This window comes from Aquarana catesbeiana, linkage group LG06 (assembly GCF_042186555.1).
Source record: "Aquarana catesbeiana isolate 2022-GZ linkage group LG06, ASM4218655v1, whole genome shotgun sequence".
NCBI classification, from domain to species: Eukaryota; Metazoa; Chordata; class Amphibia; order Anura; family Ranidae; genus Aquarana; species Aquarana catesbeiana.
The window spans coordinates 261,355,802-261,372,680 of NC_133329.1; the positions used below are offsets into that span (position 1 = coordinate 261,355,802).

Consider the following 16,879-nt stretch of genomic DNA (forward strand, 5'->3'; position numbering starts at 1 on the left):
GATCCGAAAAAGTGTAACGGAGGAAAAACCTACTTTTCCATCCGTTTTCGGATCGGATTGGGTGACGACAGACTCTACGGTCTGTCATCATCCGATCCCCCATAGGGGAGAGCAGCACTCTGACAGGTCCGTCGCTGCACACTCATCTGCCTGCTCAGCGGGGATCCACGGAGCGATCCCCGCTGAGCACGCGGATCATCACGGATCTGTCCCGTGTGAAAGGACCCTAATACACCTTTCCCAACTCTACTTTGCACTCAACCTGCACACAGCTCTACCATACAGATTACCGTTCCAGTGCATACATCCTTTCCTCATTTCTTTTCCTACCTTCCCTCTTCTCCCCATCTCATCTCAGCTCCACATACTAACATTAGGCCTTTTCACTTCAGGACTCATAGTTATTCAGTACATTACTCCACGATTCCCACATCATGGCGTCCGCCTTAGAGTTTAAGATATCCTTGCTAAATTGTCGAGGATTTAATACACCTGAAAAAATGCAGACAGATACTACATCACTTCCACAAAGCCAAAACGCAGATACTATTATTACAGGAAACTCATTTTCGCTCAGACACATTCCCAGACAAAGACTTTACAACATGGTTCCATAGCACTAATCCCATATCTAGAATGAAAGGGTTTCAGTGGCCTTCCACAGCTCCTTTACCCCAGCAGTGCTCGATACTGACATACTGTAGATCCGAAGGGCAGATTCGAAGACATAGAGCGGAAGGACACTACGAAAACCCTACACCTCATATCATATGCCAAACACCACAACATCCCCACCTGCTTACTAGCATGCGACGCCGAGAAAGCATTCGATATATAGTAAGCTGGCCCTTCTTACAGGCATTCCTACATCAAATAGGCCTAGGTCCACGGCTATTGACCAAAATAAGGTTATTATATTCCAATCCCTCCGCAAATGTCGCTGCCAATGGTGAGTGTTCGGAGGCCTTCAGCATAAGAAATGGTACAAGACAGGGATGCCTGTTATTGTTTGCGCTCACTGTCGAACATCTGGTCCAAGCCATTCGCAGTAATGACTATTCACGGTATCCCCACGCCCTCAGACCCCCGCAAGTTATCGCTTTATGCAGATGATTTGCTTCTCTATGTCACTCAGCCGCAAGTTAGCATTCCTGCCATTCTACTGGGGCTTGACCGCTTCGGAGTGCATAGCAACTTCAAAATTAAACATTGCCAAAAAAGGGGGGCGTGGCCTGGATGGCAATGTGAGAGGACGTGTGTGACTGAAGCTCCGCTTGTGACAGTTCCTTCTATCTACATCCTGTAACCTAAAATACTGATTTTTACCTCAAAATCGTGGGAACTGATACAGTAAACTTGCCGCACCATGTCTCCACCAAAGAGGAACAATACAGCCTCTTCATCTCTAGACAGATACCGGAGGACGGAGCGGGACCCTCAGGAGGAAGATGGCACCTTGCCAGCAGCTCACGCGGCCTCTCACACAGAATATGAGACAGCCGACACAGCGAAAGTACTGGAAGCTATATCTTTGTGCCAATCCACTCTAACAACGAAGATAGAGGAGGTGAAAGTGGACATCTCGTTAAGGCAAGATATGACTAAACTCCGGGAGCGAGTTACCAAAGCTGAGACAAGGATAGGGCGAGCGGAAGACACGTTATATCCCCTGCAGCATTCTCAAGAAGATCTGCAACGCCAATTACAACAGCTGGCACAGAAGCAGGTTGATCTTGAGAACCGGACCCGCAGGTCCAATCTTCGTTTCATTGGGCTACCGGAGGGATCTGAGGGCTCAGATCCAGCCACTTTCCTCTAACAGCTTCTGATCGCTACATAAGGCAGGGATGCCTTTTCGGCTACATTCGTGGTGGAGCGGGCCCACCGCATGCCGGCACACCGCCCACCCAAGGGGGCTCCGCCGCGCACCTTCATAGCGATGTTGCTTAACTTCAGAGACCGGGATCCGGTCCTACGCCTCGCCAGAGTTAAAGGCAATATTCCCTTTCAATCCGGATACATTTCAGCGTTCCCAGACTTCTCTGCAGAGGTCCAAAAGCAACGCGCACGGTTCTCGGAAGTTAAACGCCGCCTAAGAGCTCACCACATAAAATATGCAATGTTGTTCCCGGCCCGCCTCCGCATAGTTGGAGAGGACCGGGTACATTTCTTTGAGGATCCGGCGCTGGCATTGGCATGGGTGGATCAACGGGATGCAGAGAAGAATCGACCTGTCTGAAGCACATCCCAGTCTGCTGAATAACGTGAGTGTCATTCCCTAGTTTTCTACATACAATATTTTCTTTGGCCGCCATAATGAACACTCATCGGTGTACACGTTCTGACCCTACAATGTCTAAGTGTGGACGTTCAGGAGTTATGGCAGAAAGTTGTTAAGACCTCCGCTCCTGACAATAGACGGTCCATAATTCTCACCCCGACACAAACTGAGCAATGCCAACCTGATCTTCCTATTCACAACGTGTTACGAGAGCTCCAACATATGGATCGAGCAAATTACCTAACGGCAGTCCTTATGGCGGACACATTCAACTGGAGGATATGCATACCCTGGGGGGGGGGGGGGGCAGCTCTCCCAGACCTGTATACATATTACATGGCTCTCACACTTTTATTATATACATAAAATAGATGAAACCAGATACCAAACTTTAATATGCGAGAAGCCGAATAATGACACTTATTCCCCTCTACAAGTACTATTTAGGGGTGGGAGCAGAAGGAGGAAAAGAGACGGTCGGAACTTGTTGCTACTTCAGCACAAGTACGTATGGGAGAGGGCGATCAAGCTGATTGGAGCCAATTTTTTCCACTCACACACACCCTTGTGGCACAACCCCCAGTTGGGGGAGTTGGTATCCCTACCTGGGGCCACTGGATGGGCCGCCAGAGGGATAGTGTTCCTTTTTCAGGTCATTACTTTATTCGGAGTAAGAAACTTTCAAACACTGTGAGGAGTTTGACCTCCCCTCCCATATGCTATTCAGCTATATGCAGTTAAGGCACGCGCTCCAAACTCAATTTGCGAATGGATTCCCTAACCCGCAAATGCTACCATTAGTAGACGTGATTACAGGGTCAAACCCAGAAAAACTTATATCCACTCTCTACACCACACTGCGTACTAAATCGGTGGCAAGAATCATAGATACAGCGAGAGTTAGATGGGAGGAAGATGCAGGCCCAATAGATGACTGGGAAGAAATATTAGAAAACGTTAAAAAAAACCTCACCTAAAATATCTGAACGTCTGACTCAGCTGTATGTAATACACAAATCTTATCTCACGCCTCACAGAATAGCCATATTTTCTCCAAACCAGAATCCAAGTTGCCCAAGATGTTCGAGTAACCCGTGCTCATTCTTCCACCTAATGTGGTCATGTCCACAGATTCAAAACTACTGGGCACAAATTATTTGTTGGGGTTACTCCCAAATGTCACCTTGGATAGGTTCCTAGCTACATTCCTTAGTGAAACTTTATTCTGCGCTAGAAAGTTAGTTGCCAAGCACTGGATGAGGACCATCTCTCCTACTATCCAGGCCTGGGTTGGGAAAGTAAATGCGTCATTGCCATACAAAAAGGTGTCGTACAGACACAGGGGATGCCCAGCCAAATACAACAAGATATGGGATAGGTGGATAGACAACATTAATACCTGTACAGATTGATTAGCTGTGGTGATTCATATAAATAGTGGGGGAGATAGAGTCATCTCATGTTGCATAACTCTAATGTACCAAACTAATGGATGTACTTAGCGCTGACAATCCTGATAATGGAGAAAGACAGTCTAGAGGGGAAATTATAATTTTGCAACACTTGAAGTTATACTTGATTCTATACCTTGTCATATTATATGTCAGTCATGCCGATTTACAAGCATTGTATATTATTTCTTTATGTGGCTGTACGATATGCACCGTACTTATATGAAGTTATTGACAATAAACATGTTCTTTTTAAAAAAAAAAAAAAAAAAAAACCCATTGCCAAAACAGAAGCCCTGAATATCTTACACCGAAAGACGTAGCCCTTATTTCAGGGAAAATTTCCTTTCCACTGGCAATCACGCTCGATTAAGTATTTGGGGACAGAGATCCCTAAAGACCTACAGGACATATACGCCTTGAATTACAGTCCACTGTTGACCAAAACTTGACGTTCACTAGAATCCTGGCATCATCTCTAGCTTACATGGTGGGGCCGAATGAAAGTCCTTAAAATGGACAATTCTCCCTAAATTTCTCTATTTATTTCAAACACTACCCACACTTCTACCCAGCGCATTCTTCCTCTCGCTTCGCTCCCTAGCGGTCAAGTTCATATGGCAACACCACTCTTCCAGACTTGAGCATAAATTATGTACCCCTAAAATTCGAGGAGGCATTGGCCTTCCAGACTTTCAATTGTACCATACCTCTGCCATAATCTCGAGACTCCTTGAATGGTTTCCGAGACCGTTAACCAAACCATCCACGATCATAGAGCAAGACATGGCACAAGTAGACCTCCGGGCCCTTCTTTGGGGATATAACGTTAAATTTCGCACAATAACCAGAATCTCTCCCATGACAACAGCAGCGCTCACCTTATGGTATAGCAAACACAACAAACTCGCCCTATCCACTGACCATAGCCCTCTCACCTCTCTATTTGACAACCCATCCCTCCCAACTTATCTCACCAGGGGACAAAGTGGCTCATAAATGCGGGAACAGTGGCCTACAGCCAGACAGTTTGTTCACCCCGCCACAGGTCAATTCCAACTGACACCAGACAGTCGGCCACCCACTCAGATCGATCGGCTTTCAATAATATCTCTGACACAACACAGCAGGACACTGCATCTTTCAGGACAGGTCCATGGACCACTCACAACATTTGAGGATATGTGTAGTCTTTCTCAGACCCCCAAATACACTCTATCCCAGATATATAGAGACATACAGCTCCACACATGCGACTCTCTGCCTAATTTCACACAAAAGTGGTCAAGGGACCTGGGCATAGAGATATCCCCAGAACAATGGTTTACATCATTCACACTCACACATAAATCATCCATATCAGGATTCTCACAGGAGAAGAATTATAAACTATTATCACGTTGGTGCAGAGATCCAGTCACGGTACACAAGATGTATCCAGGTACTTCGGACATATGTTGGCACTGTCACAGAGGAAGGGGTCCATATATTCATGTGTGGTGGGAGTGTGACTGGGTCCGCCCATTCTGGGACAAGGTTTTCAGTATTTACAGTGATGTATATGACGCCTCTCTAACCCCATCCCCTTTAGTGGCTCTTCTATCCATCCTCCCAGGACCAGTCCAATCTCACAAGAATCTCTTTAAATTCTTCCTATCCGCAGCCAGTCATGTCATCTCCCTATATTGGAAAACAGAAACCATACCCTCTATTACCAGATGGATAGACACCCTCAATGACATAATGATAATGAAGGAGCTACAGGCAAATATGGATAATATTCAAACTACTGTGGTCCCTCTGGCTTCACCACTCCTCATCGGACCTCCTCCTCAACAGAATCTCTGCTTGAGGGACTAGGGCCCTATACTACACAATGTTGGAGGGAGGTGGCGTCTTTATTGGTATAATTATTGTTATTTTTAGTTCTAATAAAAAAGTTTCTGACAACTTCCTATAGCACAATATATAGGTAACTTGGACACTGCAAGTCCTATACTGCTGAGTTCCCCCCTCCTTTTTCCCCTCCCTTGTTCCCCCATCTCCTGTTTTGCCCTTCACCCCATACCCTCCCCCATACGACAGTTTGATTGTATGCAACAAGTTCCGGACAGTGTCCTGAGGCACTGCACTGAGAGATATTTTACTATGAAAAACTGTTTTAAGCACTTATGTATATATGAAGTTATACTATTTTGTACTACGAGTGGAAGGTGTGGACCACCTTCCCCCATCCTAACCTCCCTTCCCCTTTCTTTATTCTGTACTCTCTCCCCCTTTAACACTGGTTTTCTTATGTTGTTATTTTCTTGAAAAAATTCAATAAAAATGATATTCAACCTTAAATAATAACCTACAGGTACCACAAATGGCATGGTTTTACCTCTGAGGCAGAATAGCCCCTTTCTCTACCACCCCTCTGATCAAGGGTTTCACTTAGCTGCTGAGGGTCTTATCCGACTTGGAGTTTAGGCCCTGTCTATAAAAGTTTCAGCTCGACCCCATGTCTACAACTCTAACAAAAAGTCTGATCACCAACATTGGGCCAAACCCACCCTTTGGTCCAATGAAAATACCCAGGTCATGGAGGAGCTATTAGTGGCTAGTGGGGCAGTAGATAGCCATGGCTAAGCACTGAATTCAAAAGCAGAGCCGTCTAAATGCATGCTGGTACAGAGCGGTGCACAAAAGAGCTTTTCTTGCCGTTAATGAATAAACTTTTAGCAGATGTAATGGTATGTTATCAATAGTGACCACACATTTTCAATAAAAATGCTAGAGCACCCATGTGTAATAGATCACTAATAGTGCATAATGAATGATTTGCAATCAATGTCCTTAAAAAGTCATTTAGAACATGTATCCGTCATGTGTGTTTTCATTTCATCTCCAGTGCAAATTTTCCCACAACTGCATGTGTGCCACACTGTGAAGCACTTCTAGCAATCGTGGGTGTGCTCTAACCTGGAATATTGGACATCATAAATTACTGGTCACATGAGCCATATACCCAACATGGGTTAATCATCTCTCCTCCCTCCAGGCACAATTCTTTGGACTGTAGTCACACCAGCCTCTTAAGGGTTACTCCTTCTCTTCCACAGGTTTAGCAAAAGACACAACATTGTGCTTTCAATAAAATACAAGTTTATTGCATTAAAACAGTAACTTACTCACACAGGTAAATGGATCGCCTATCAAATTCCCATATATTGCTCTCTCTCAAACTCCCAAGAATGCTCCTAGTCCGATGACCTCACACTTGTGGCTGATTAAGTCCTAAGGGCAAAATGCTCAAGGCAGAGCCACAAGTGTGAAGTCATCAAGCTAGGAGCAATCACCGGAGTTTGAGGAAGCAGGGTAGAGTCTGTATTAGCCACAGAGAGCAGTATATGTGAATTTGATAGGCGATCCATCTACCTACTGTATGTGAATTTTTTGATGGCACTGTGCCAGGACTGTTGCCAAGCCTGTGGAGGAGAATGAATAACCTTTGAGATGCTGGTGTGACTACAGTCCTAAGAATTGTGCCTGGAGAAAGCCTTAATAAGAGAGGATAAACCCCATGTGGGGTTTATGGTTTACATGGCGTACTGTAATTTAAGAGGTCCAATATTCCAGGTGAGAGCACACCCAAAAGGCACAATTGGTCGAAGTGTTTCACTGCGTGCCACACATGCAGTTTAGGGGAGGATTACACTGGAAATAAAGACACATAGGACTGACTGATACATGTTATAAATTACTTTTGAACCACATTGATTGTGCTTCATTTATTATGCACCATTAGTGATCTTATACCCATAGGTGCTCTAGCATTCTTTATGTATACTGCATATGTAGGTCACCATTAATATTAGCTGGTTCACATTTTTATCAATTTATGTTGTGTAGTGGGTTGTACCAATTAATATGCTCAGGTGTAGTGATTGTGTATTGATACACTTTATTCATTGATCTGATATTTCACTATTAGGCTTGGTTCACACTATTGTGATGTCAGACATCACATTGCTGTGCAGATCACATGCAATGTCTGTGTGATAAGTATGGCTGAATTTGCATCGCGTTCAGACCAAAATGGTGCAGGACCCTTTTATTGGTCTGTACTGGAATCAAATTGCATGGGTGTTCACACCTATGCGATCTGAATCCTGCACCATTTCACAGTTCAAACTGTGATCTGTTCTGGGGTTGTCATTAACTTTGTATTGACACCCGCAGCGGTTTAATAGGGGAGTGTGAACTGCCTGGGAGAGACATGTGATGCAGGAACCTGCACGGCAATCGCGCTGGTTCCCGCATCGCATGTGTGTGAACCCAGCCTTAGCATTTAGTTGCTCCTATTAGTTTGGTTTTAAGACTTAAATGTTATCTGCTGTGCGGGGATAGGGGTTTTGTTTATAGAGATTTAAAAATGTTGACCTAAAAGTTTAAAAAAGTTACTTATTTAAAAAGGAGAACTAAAAGGCAAAACTATTTTTACATTTTGGATAGAGTAACGGCAGGTTATAACCTCTGTCAGTCTTTTCACCAGCTGTGTACCATTGTGGAGATTTCCCTTCACTTCCTGTCCCATAACCAAAACAGGTAGTGAGAGGAACTCCGTCCAAAAGCAAGGGACTTACTAGTCTCACCAAAACTATTATCTCAACTTGAATATTCCTCCTCTATCCCTGTTTGGGTGACAAACCAAAATTTAGGATTTGCTTTCACTCTTGAGGAGAACGGAAAGGTAAAAGGGTGACTCTTTAATGGGGGCATAGACAGCAATAAAAACTGATGTATTCTAAACCCTCCCCATTTCATCCTGAATAAAAAATTAAAAAGTTTTGCCGTTAAATGTATTTATATGACTGCACTAAAATCTAGTTCAATTGAAGAAGCCACAATAGCATGAGTTTGACACAGTTACAGGTTTGTAGGTAAAACCAGTGATAGGATTTTAAGTTTCTGCACAGAGAAAAACTTAAAGTGGATGTGAACCCAATGTCATCCTTTCTAAACAACTGCCATAGGGGTTATCTATAAGAATATACATGCCTCCTGCATGTATCTTTACCTGTCAAATGTCTCCCCTCTGTCTGTTATGAGACCTGAAAAACTGCAGATTCTATGGGTGGGTCTGTTTTCTGGAGCTCGGTGGGTGGAGTCGTGATGTCAGTAGACTCCCCGCCCACCTCTACACTCCCCTTGTCAATATGCATTTTCTCCTGTGTATTTCTTACACTGAACTTCTGCTGTGATCTCCAACATCCAGTGAAAAGACAGGAAAGTAACCACGTGACTTCAGCATGTCAAATCATGCTGAGGTGTGGAACAGCCAATCCTTGCAGAGCTGCTGAAGAAAGGAGTGGGGGTGGGAATTAAAAAATAATGCATGTCTTAGGCTAGTGCACGAGATATGTAAATCACCTGTCACTCACAGCAAGGGGGAGGATTTAACAAAGTTTTTCTCTGTTTGTCAAGTTTTATCTCACTGAACAATAAAAGAGGATTGCTCAGAGCTGGATTAACTCTTTGTGGCAAGACTGGGCTCAAATGATAGGAAATATTATACTCTACATTAAGACATCAAAAAAAAATTGGGGGTTTACATGCACTTTAATGGTTTTAATAGTTCAATAATAACATCCACCTGTACTGTATATGGACCATGTTTTATGAAAAACTACTCTGTTTTGTATGTCCTCACTTTTAGAGTAAATTAGATTTATACCTGGTCTAGCTTTGGAGTCTGGAGCTTTTGCAATGTCCTATCCGAAGTGAGGACCTTGGAACTGCTGTGAGCTTCAAAGTACTCTTCCACCAAGTTGCTCTGTTAATGAAAAAAAATGCAAGATTGTTTTACAGGTCACAAAGCTTTGGATACAGCAATTATGTATGTCACTTAAACCACTAAAATCCTGCAAGCAAGGCAAAATACAATTTTTAAATTTTTAATGCAGGCTCACAGCTTAAAAATAAAACGTACTTTATTCTTTCCTTTTTTGGAAGGTGTTTTCCCAGGAGTCTGAGACCCTTTGCTTGGCGTTTGTGATCCTTTGCTTGGTGTTTTAGCAGTGGCTGGCTTTTCTTCCATCTCTTCATCAGAATCAGAGGCAGAATAATCACTCTCACTGTCCGACCTTAAATTTGGTGCTGTAAGAAGGAAAAAAAATGCTAAAGATGGCTATGCATGTGTTATTTAGCTTGGGCATATACTTACAGCTGTCATGTCCAGTTAGGCTATGCAGATGCCAGGTTGAAATCTAGAGGTTCAGTTAATTATACCAACAAGCAAGACTTGGCATGACATTAAACAAACACATACAATGGTGTGATTCAAAGCAATGATACTTCCCAACTCCTCTGTGTACAAATGACTACATCCAGTTTCAATTAGAGATGAAGCCTGAAAGCAGCACACCTCTGCTGTGCTCTCTAGAAAATGTATAATGCTCCATTAATCCAGTGCCATAGGGGTATCCTGTATTACATTTTTTTAAGAGGTTATAATAGTTCATTTGCAAAACAAAACATGAAAATAATTTAAAAGAACTTAAAAAAAAATAATTACAATGCCATTGCATAGGCCCCCTTTAAAGAACCAAGGAAGCAGGAAACAAAAGCAGTTCAGTTTATTTGCCAATTGTACTGAAGGAAAATTATGAAATAAAATGCAGGTTAAACATTTATAGGCTCTTTGATCATGCGCCCCCATGCCAAGACCATGAGTGTTCCTGCACAACCAGAAGTGGCGTATGGCTACCTGCATTTCATGTGCACAAGAGCCTGTGTTATTAAGGAGGTACATACATGGCAATATGCATCTTCCACCGCATTTCTAATTCTTTCAAAAGGCCCTGTCCCTACAAGATATCAGGAAGAGCCACAACATACAGTAAAGGGAAGCAGGTATACACACATGGAACTGTTGAATACTTGCTGCTGCCATGAAACATGGTGGAGTTTTAACATACAGGCTGCTGAAAAGGCAAGCATATAGCATTTCCTTTTACATGCGGTGTCTCTTTTTTTGACTTTGTAAAGACAAGGTCGCTTTAAGTTTGATTTTTTTTTTTTGTGAAGATCATCAAAGTTGCTTTAATAAAATTAGCCACATAATTCATTAGAGTAGAACTAAAAGGAAATTAAAACACTCCAAAACTGCAAGTTAGAATTTCTGCATGCATAGCTTGCAAATTTGTACAAATGCGTGCTTGCTTGCATCATCACTATACCATCTTAACTAGTTTGTTCTTTAGCATTATTCCCCCCCTTCACACAGGCAACATCAAGGTTATGAAGCAAGGGGTTTGGTGAACAGATCTCCCCTGGTGAATCAGGAGCGGAATGGATATCATTTTTGTTACATTCATGCCTGTTCAGTGTTTCGCTTCATTTGAAAGCTGGAGCCACATTGGAGGTAGTCTGATGTAAACGCACGCAAGATCCAATCTGTCATTTTTTTTTTTTTTAAACAGAGAAGTTTATTAGACAATTCAGCATTACAGTACATTCATTATTTAGTATTACAGTAGCATTCAGGTTTAGGCATCAATAGTTCAATCAGCTACAGGGAGTTACCTCCCGTCTGACAGTTTCAAGTGTGTCAGACCCCTATCCATCTTTGGTAAGTATACCCAACCATTATCACTATAACATCTTGTTTACCTTGAAACATAGCAGTCAAGTAAGACAGCGTGAAAAAGGGGGAGGGGGGGGGGAGGAAAGACAACCAGTGAATGATTCATCCATCAGAACTCTTGGGGGGGGGGGGCGGGGCAGGTATTAGCCACAAGCCTCTATTCATGTGGACCATACTTTATCAAACTTCCCCGGACCTTGTCTGCTCTCATCTGCGAGTCAGTACAGGGGCAGCACCGAGTTTACCGAGCTTTGCCAAGAAGCGTGTATAGGGGGTTCCTCTGACTTCCAGGTCAGACACGGTTTACAATATCTATTCCCTATGTCTTCCATATGGCTTAGTAGTAGAATCTGTGGGTCCACCTGCACCTTTGTCCCACTTATTTTCACTCAGTGTGGAGGCCACAGCTGCCCAATAGGGTTGGAATTTGGGACAGGACCAGACCATGTGCCAGAATATTCCCACCTCTTGTTTGCATCTTTGACAGTTTGAGTCCCGTTAAGGGTAAATGTGAGCCAGTTTCTGTGGGGTGTAGTAGGCCCTGTGTAGGAACTTAAATTGTGCAAATCTGTCTTTAGCTGCAATCATGGAGGCAATATACGTGGAGAGGCACTCTTTCCATTCTTCCTCTCCCAGGGATGGAGTATCAGCCCTCCATTTATCCCAGGATCTAGTTAGTTTGGTGCCATATGCTACTGTGAGGTATAAATACAGGTAGGAGAGAAGCTTCCCCATTACATTGGAGATCAGGAGGCGCTCGATAGAGTCTGACTCTAGGGTCAAGGGTTCAGTAAATTGAGCCCCGAAGGCATGTCTCAACTGCCAATATCTGAACTTAAAAGAGATCGGGATTAAGTAAAGTTGTTTTAATTCCTGGAAAGTCACGAGTTTGTCGTCAAGTACTATGTGCTTCATAGCGGTGATCCCCTTTTTGGACCACAGGGAAGGGTCTGGGATACTATTTAAATGTGGTAGCATAGGGTAATGTGGGGGGAGATACGGTTAGACCACCTATAAACCACCCTAGCCTCCTGCCAGACCCTCACCGTGGTCCTCATGAGGGATGTCATAAGAGGACTGGCTCTCAGGCCTTTGATTACCAGGTTGCTCAAGGCTGCATAGAAGCGCAGAATAGCCGCTTCCAATGTAGTAGCTGGATTCTGTTTGGGCTGGGAGAACCACCACTGTACTGTGACAAGGATGGCTGCCCAATAATATAGTTGGAAGTTTGGGAGCGCCAGTCCTCCTCCCGACATAGGGAGATACAGTATCTGCTTTTCCACTCTGGGGGGTCTCCCAGCCCACACAAAGGAGATCAGCAATCAATACAGTCTCCTAAAAAAGTTCTTGGGGATGTTTCGGAGTATTCCTAAAGAAATACAAGTACTTTGGCAAGTAGACGATTTTCAACAGGTTGACCCTGCCTACTGGTGTTAGGGGGAGTGAACGCCACACTGCACATTTGGCCGCCAGTTGTGTCATAAGAGGTTGTATATTGTTTTCCACATATTCTTCTGTTTTGCTGCTAATATTAATGCCTAGGTACAGGGCCAGCCCAAGACATTGTGCTGCCTGGGACCAAGAATGAAATGCTGCCCCCCCCCAAAAAAATAAAAAAAAAAATCACTCCCACCAAAAGGCCCCCCTATCCATTATTTATATCATGACAATTAAAGCTAAAATTAACTATCAGAAAATCAGATTTGCATGCAACAGTGGTGGTGGTGGTAGGGGATTCTGTCCAATGGAGCTGTGGTGGTAACAGGGGTTCGAACAGAGGAGGTGGTGGGGGGGGGGGGGTTCAGACAGAGGCAGCAGTGATGGTGGTGGTGGGGGGGTTTAGTCAGAGGCAGATGTGGTGGTGGGGAGGGGGGTTCAGTCAGAGGCAGCGGTGGTGGTGGTGGTGGGTTCAGACAGACTGTCCACTGTGCACTGTGTGGGTATGGCAGCGAGTGCTCTGCCCAGGGCTGGACTGGGACAAAAATATGGCCATGAACTTCATCCAGATCGGCCCACTTTACTCCAAACATCTAGTGTTGGCGCTTCAATCATCCCGGCAGCATGGTGTCAGGATGTTTGAAGCACATTATTTCTATTATTACATTATAATATAAAATTAAATTGTTCAACTCACCATAATGCAGAATCAGTGGCAGCCGTTAGCGTGTCACTAGCCACTGTCTCCTGCCACCAGATGCAGCTTGTTACTAGCCAAGTCACTTGTCAGCAGATGCAGACTGTCACTTGTCAGCAGATGCGTGTCACTTGCCACGTCACTTGTCAGCACATTTGTGTCACTTGTCAGCAGATGCAGTGTGTCACTTGCCACATCACTTGTCAGCAGATGCAGTGTGTCACTTGCCACGTCACTTGTCTGCAGCATGTCGCTTGCCACTGTCTCCTGCCACCAGATGCAACTTGTCACGTCACTTTTCAGAGGATGCAGTGTGTCACTTGCCACGTCACTTGTCAGCAGATGCAGTGTGTCACTTGCCACCGTCTACTGCCACCAGATGCAGCTTGTCACTTGCCACGTCACTTGTCCGCGGATGCAGTGTGTCACTTGCCAGCAGATGCGTCCTTGCCACATCGCTTGCCACCAAATCGAAGGTGGTCCCGTCAGGTAGGATGTACGGGGCCCCATAATTTCTAACAGTGGCCCTGATGCCCACTGTAGTGGCTGTCGTGTCCGGACTAAGAAGGGACTCTGTGGACAGGGGAGGAGAGATACACTGTCCCCGCTCTGCTGCTTATTTTAAGGGGACCGATTGGGCTTGTGTACTCCAACTTCCTGGTAGCACTGGAACACACGATGTGGCAGACGTGATGTCATCAGCCGGAAATGATGCAAGACATGGGAGGCGTCCGCCCCATCGTGTGTTCCAGTCACCATGAAGTACACAAGCCCGATCGGTCAACGTGAAATAAGTAGCGAGCAGGCGGACTGAGCTGGCTAGCAGGCGGGAGTTTGCCGCCCCTCTGAATGTGCCGCCCGGGACCCATGGTCCCACCGGGTCCCATGGTAGAGCCGGCCCTGCCAAGGTAACTGAATTCCTCTACCCATTTAAGCAGCATGCGCGTCGCAATTCGAGGAAATGAGGGGTGCAAGGGAAACAGAACGGATTTGTCCCAATTAATGTGTATGCTTGAGTAACGGCCGAATTGGTTGAATAGGGACAACGGTGTTTGTAGGGAGGATGAGGAATCTGCCAGGTATAGCAGGGTGTCATCCGCATACAGCGACAATTTTTCCTTGGTCAGGCCTATTTCTATCCCTCAAACCTTCCCTTCTGCTCTAAGTAGTATATAGCCAGGGGGTCTAGTGCAAGGGAAAACAGTCCCGGAGAAAAGGGGGCACCCCTGTTGCGAACCTCGGCCCAGTTCGAACGCCTCCGAGAGAAAGGATTCTAGCTTTTGGGCTGGTGTATAGCATCCGTAGCCATTTCATGAATCCTGCTCGTTGCTCCGTCTCCGTCACTCTGGACCGCAGCTTGTTCATGTCTTGTCCCAGTAGACCCACATCCAGCTAGACGGCCTCGATTTTTTCTGTGAGCATGGACTGGCAAGTGGCTATAGCCGCCATCACCTCCGCCAGCCACTGGAGTCGGGATTCAGGTGCCTCCATCGGGGCCGTTTGGGAGGCTTTGTGTGAGCTTCGTTTGGCATGGGTCTCCACGTGGGCAGAGGAAAGAGATGGTGGCTCCTCCGCGATCATCGGGAAATGGAGCCTTTTTCCCTTACTGGCAGGCGCTCCTGAGGATCTGCGCCTCATCCAGGTGTTGCAGGGTCAGTTTTCAGGGTAAGGTGCCGTCAGGATTCGGGTAAAAGCAAGAAGCCCAGCGGAGCTCGAGCAGGAAGCAGCCGCTCACATTACCATCTTGGACATGCCCCCCCAATCTGTCATGTTTAGGTCAGAAAAAACAGAAAAGGACACAGACCTTTTCCATTTTTTTTTCCCAGACCTGAATGGACTCAGAGGTAAGCAGATGCAAATTCATTTACATCTGGCTGCCCATTGACTTACTACTGTTCATGTGGCTTCTGACTGTCCAATAAAAGAATACGGAATCAGTTACATCAGATAACTGAATAAAATATGGATGTTTAACTTGATGTCATTTACATCTGTTTTTGTCATGTGTTGCTGTTTTGGGCATACCTAAAAAAAAAAAAAAAAAAATAGCAAAAAATACATTTGACAAAAAACAGACATTGAGGCCTCATGAACACTGGACGTTTTTACAGCAGCTGTCTTCGGCTTCAGACATTTTTTTTCTACAGTCAAACTCCCCACCATGTTATCCTATGTGTCCATTGGCTAAAAAAAAAAAAAAAAAAAAAAAAAAAAACTAGTGGGTCCTAAAAGGAGTTTTTTAAGCTGTTTTTCAGCTGTAAAATTGCTCCAACGTCAAAAAACGCTGGTAAATGCAGATAAACACTCAAAAATGCGTCTCACTAGCGTTTAACGTTTTTGATCCATTGAAAAAAAAAATAACGCAAAAAAGGGAATAAAAACGCCAAAAAATGCTATTGCAAAAACGTTTAAAAAAAAAAACTTTGAAAAACTCACTGCAAAGCTACTGGCTTTTTTAGAATGTTATTTTAACGTCCAGGCCTAAAGGGGTTGTAAAGGTTCAGTTTTTTTTTTTTTTTTTAAACAAACATGTCATACTTGCCTCCGCTGTGCATTTGGTTATGCACAGAGTGGCCCCGATCCTCCTCTTCTGCGGTCCCTCAGCGGCGCTCCTGACTCCCCTCCTCTTCTCGAGTGTCACGTCGGAGAAGCGCTCTCCTACGGGACACCCGCGCTCTCATGTCCTGCTGCGTCTGTTGACACAGACAGCAGGACTTGGCTCCGTCCCCCTGCGTCCTTGGATTCGATTGACAACAGCAAGAGCCAATGGCTGTGCTGCTATTAATCTATCCAATCAGGACACGAGACACCAGCCGGAGCTGGTGTGCTCGTTCCCATCGCGGGAATCACGGGGCTCAGGTAAGTATAAGTGGGGCTCGGGGGCGCTGCTCTAGTAAAGAATGTTCTTTACCTTAATGCATAGAATGCATTAAGGTGAAAAACGCCAAGGGTTTACAACTCCTTTAATGGAACAGATGTAACGGACAGCATCCATTTACATCCGCAAAACAAAAAAGGTTTGCATTCTTTTCCATTTTAATTTGTGGACCTATGCAGTAAGCATATGTGAATGGCAACATGTCTATAGAAATGTCCTGTCCTTTGATCTGAAAAACAGATGGACGGATCCAGATTGAATGATTGTGTGAAAGGAGTCTAGTGGGAGGTGATGAAGAGGTGGAACCATCTGAGGAAAATTAAAGAAATTCTTTCCTCACAAGCAGTGATAATTTACTCGGCAAAAAATATTTTCATCGACTAAATGAACACTATTTTAGTCGACTGAAAAAAAAAAACCAGATTACCGTAATACGAAAAACTAAAATGGCATTTTAGTCAAAAGACTATGACTAAAACTAAAATCGAAATCTGATGTCAACAAT

General features: G+C 44.5%; 1 protein-coding gene across 3 annotated transcripts in view; it reads right to left on the reverse strand.

The window, feature by feature from the left end:
- Positions 1 to 16,879, reverse strand: part of ORC2 (origin recognition complex subunit 2) — a 132,910-nt gene that overhangs the window by 63,359 nt on the left and 52,672 nt on the right. For all 3 annotated transcript variants that reach the window (XM_073633243.1, XM_073633242.1, XM_073633244.1), the window contains 2 exons: positions 9,707 to 9,873; positions 9,452 to 9,550 (listed from right to left, as the gene is read on the reverse strand). In XM_073633243.1, the coding sequence (XP_073489344.1) occupies positions 9,452 to 9,550; positions 9,707 to 9,873 (266 nt within the window). The remainder of the gene's footprint in view (positions 1 to 9,451; positions 9,551 to 9,706; positions 9,874 to 16,879) is intronic.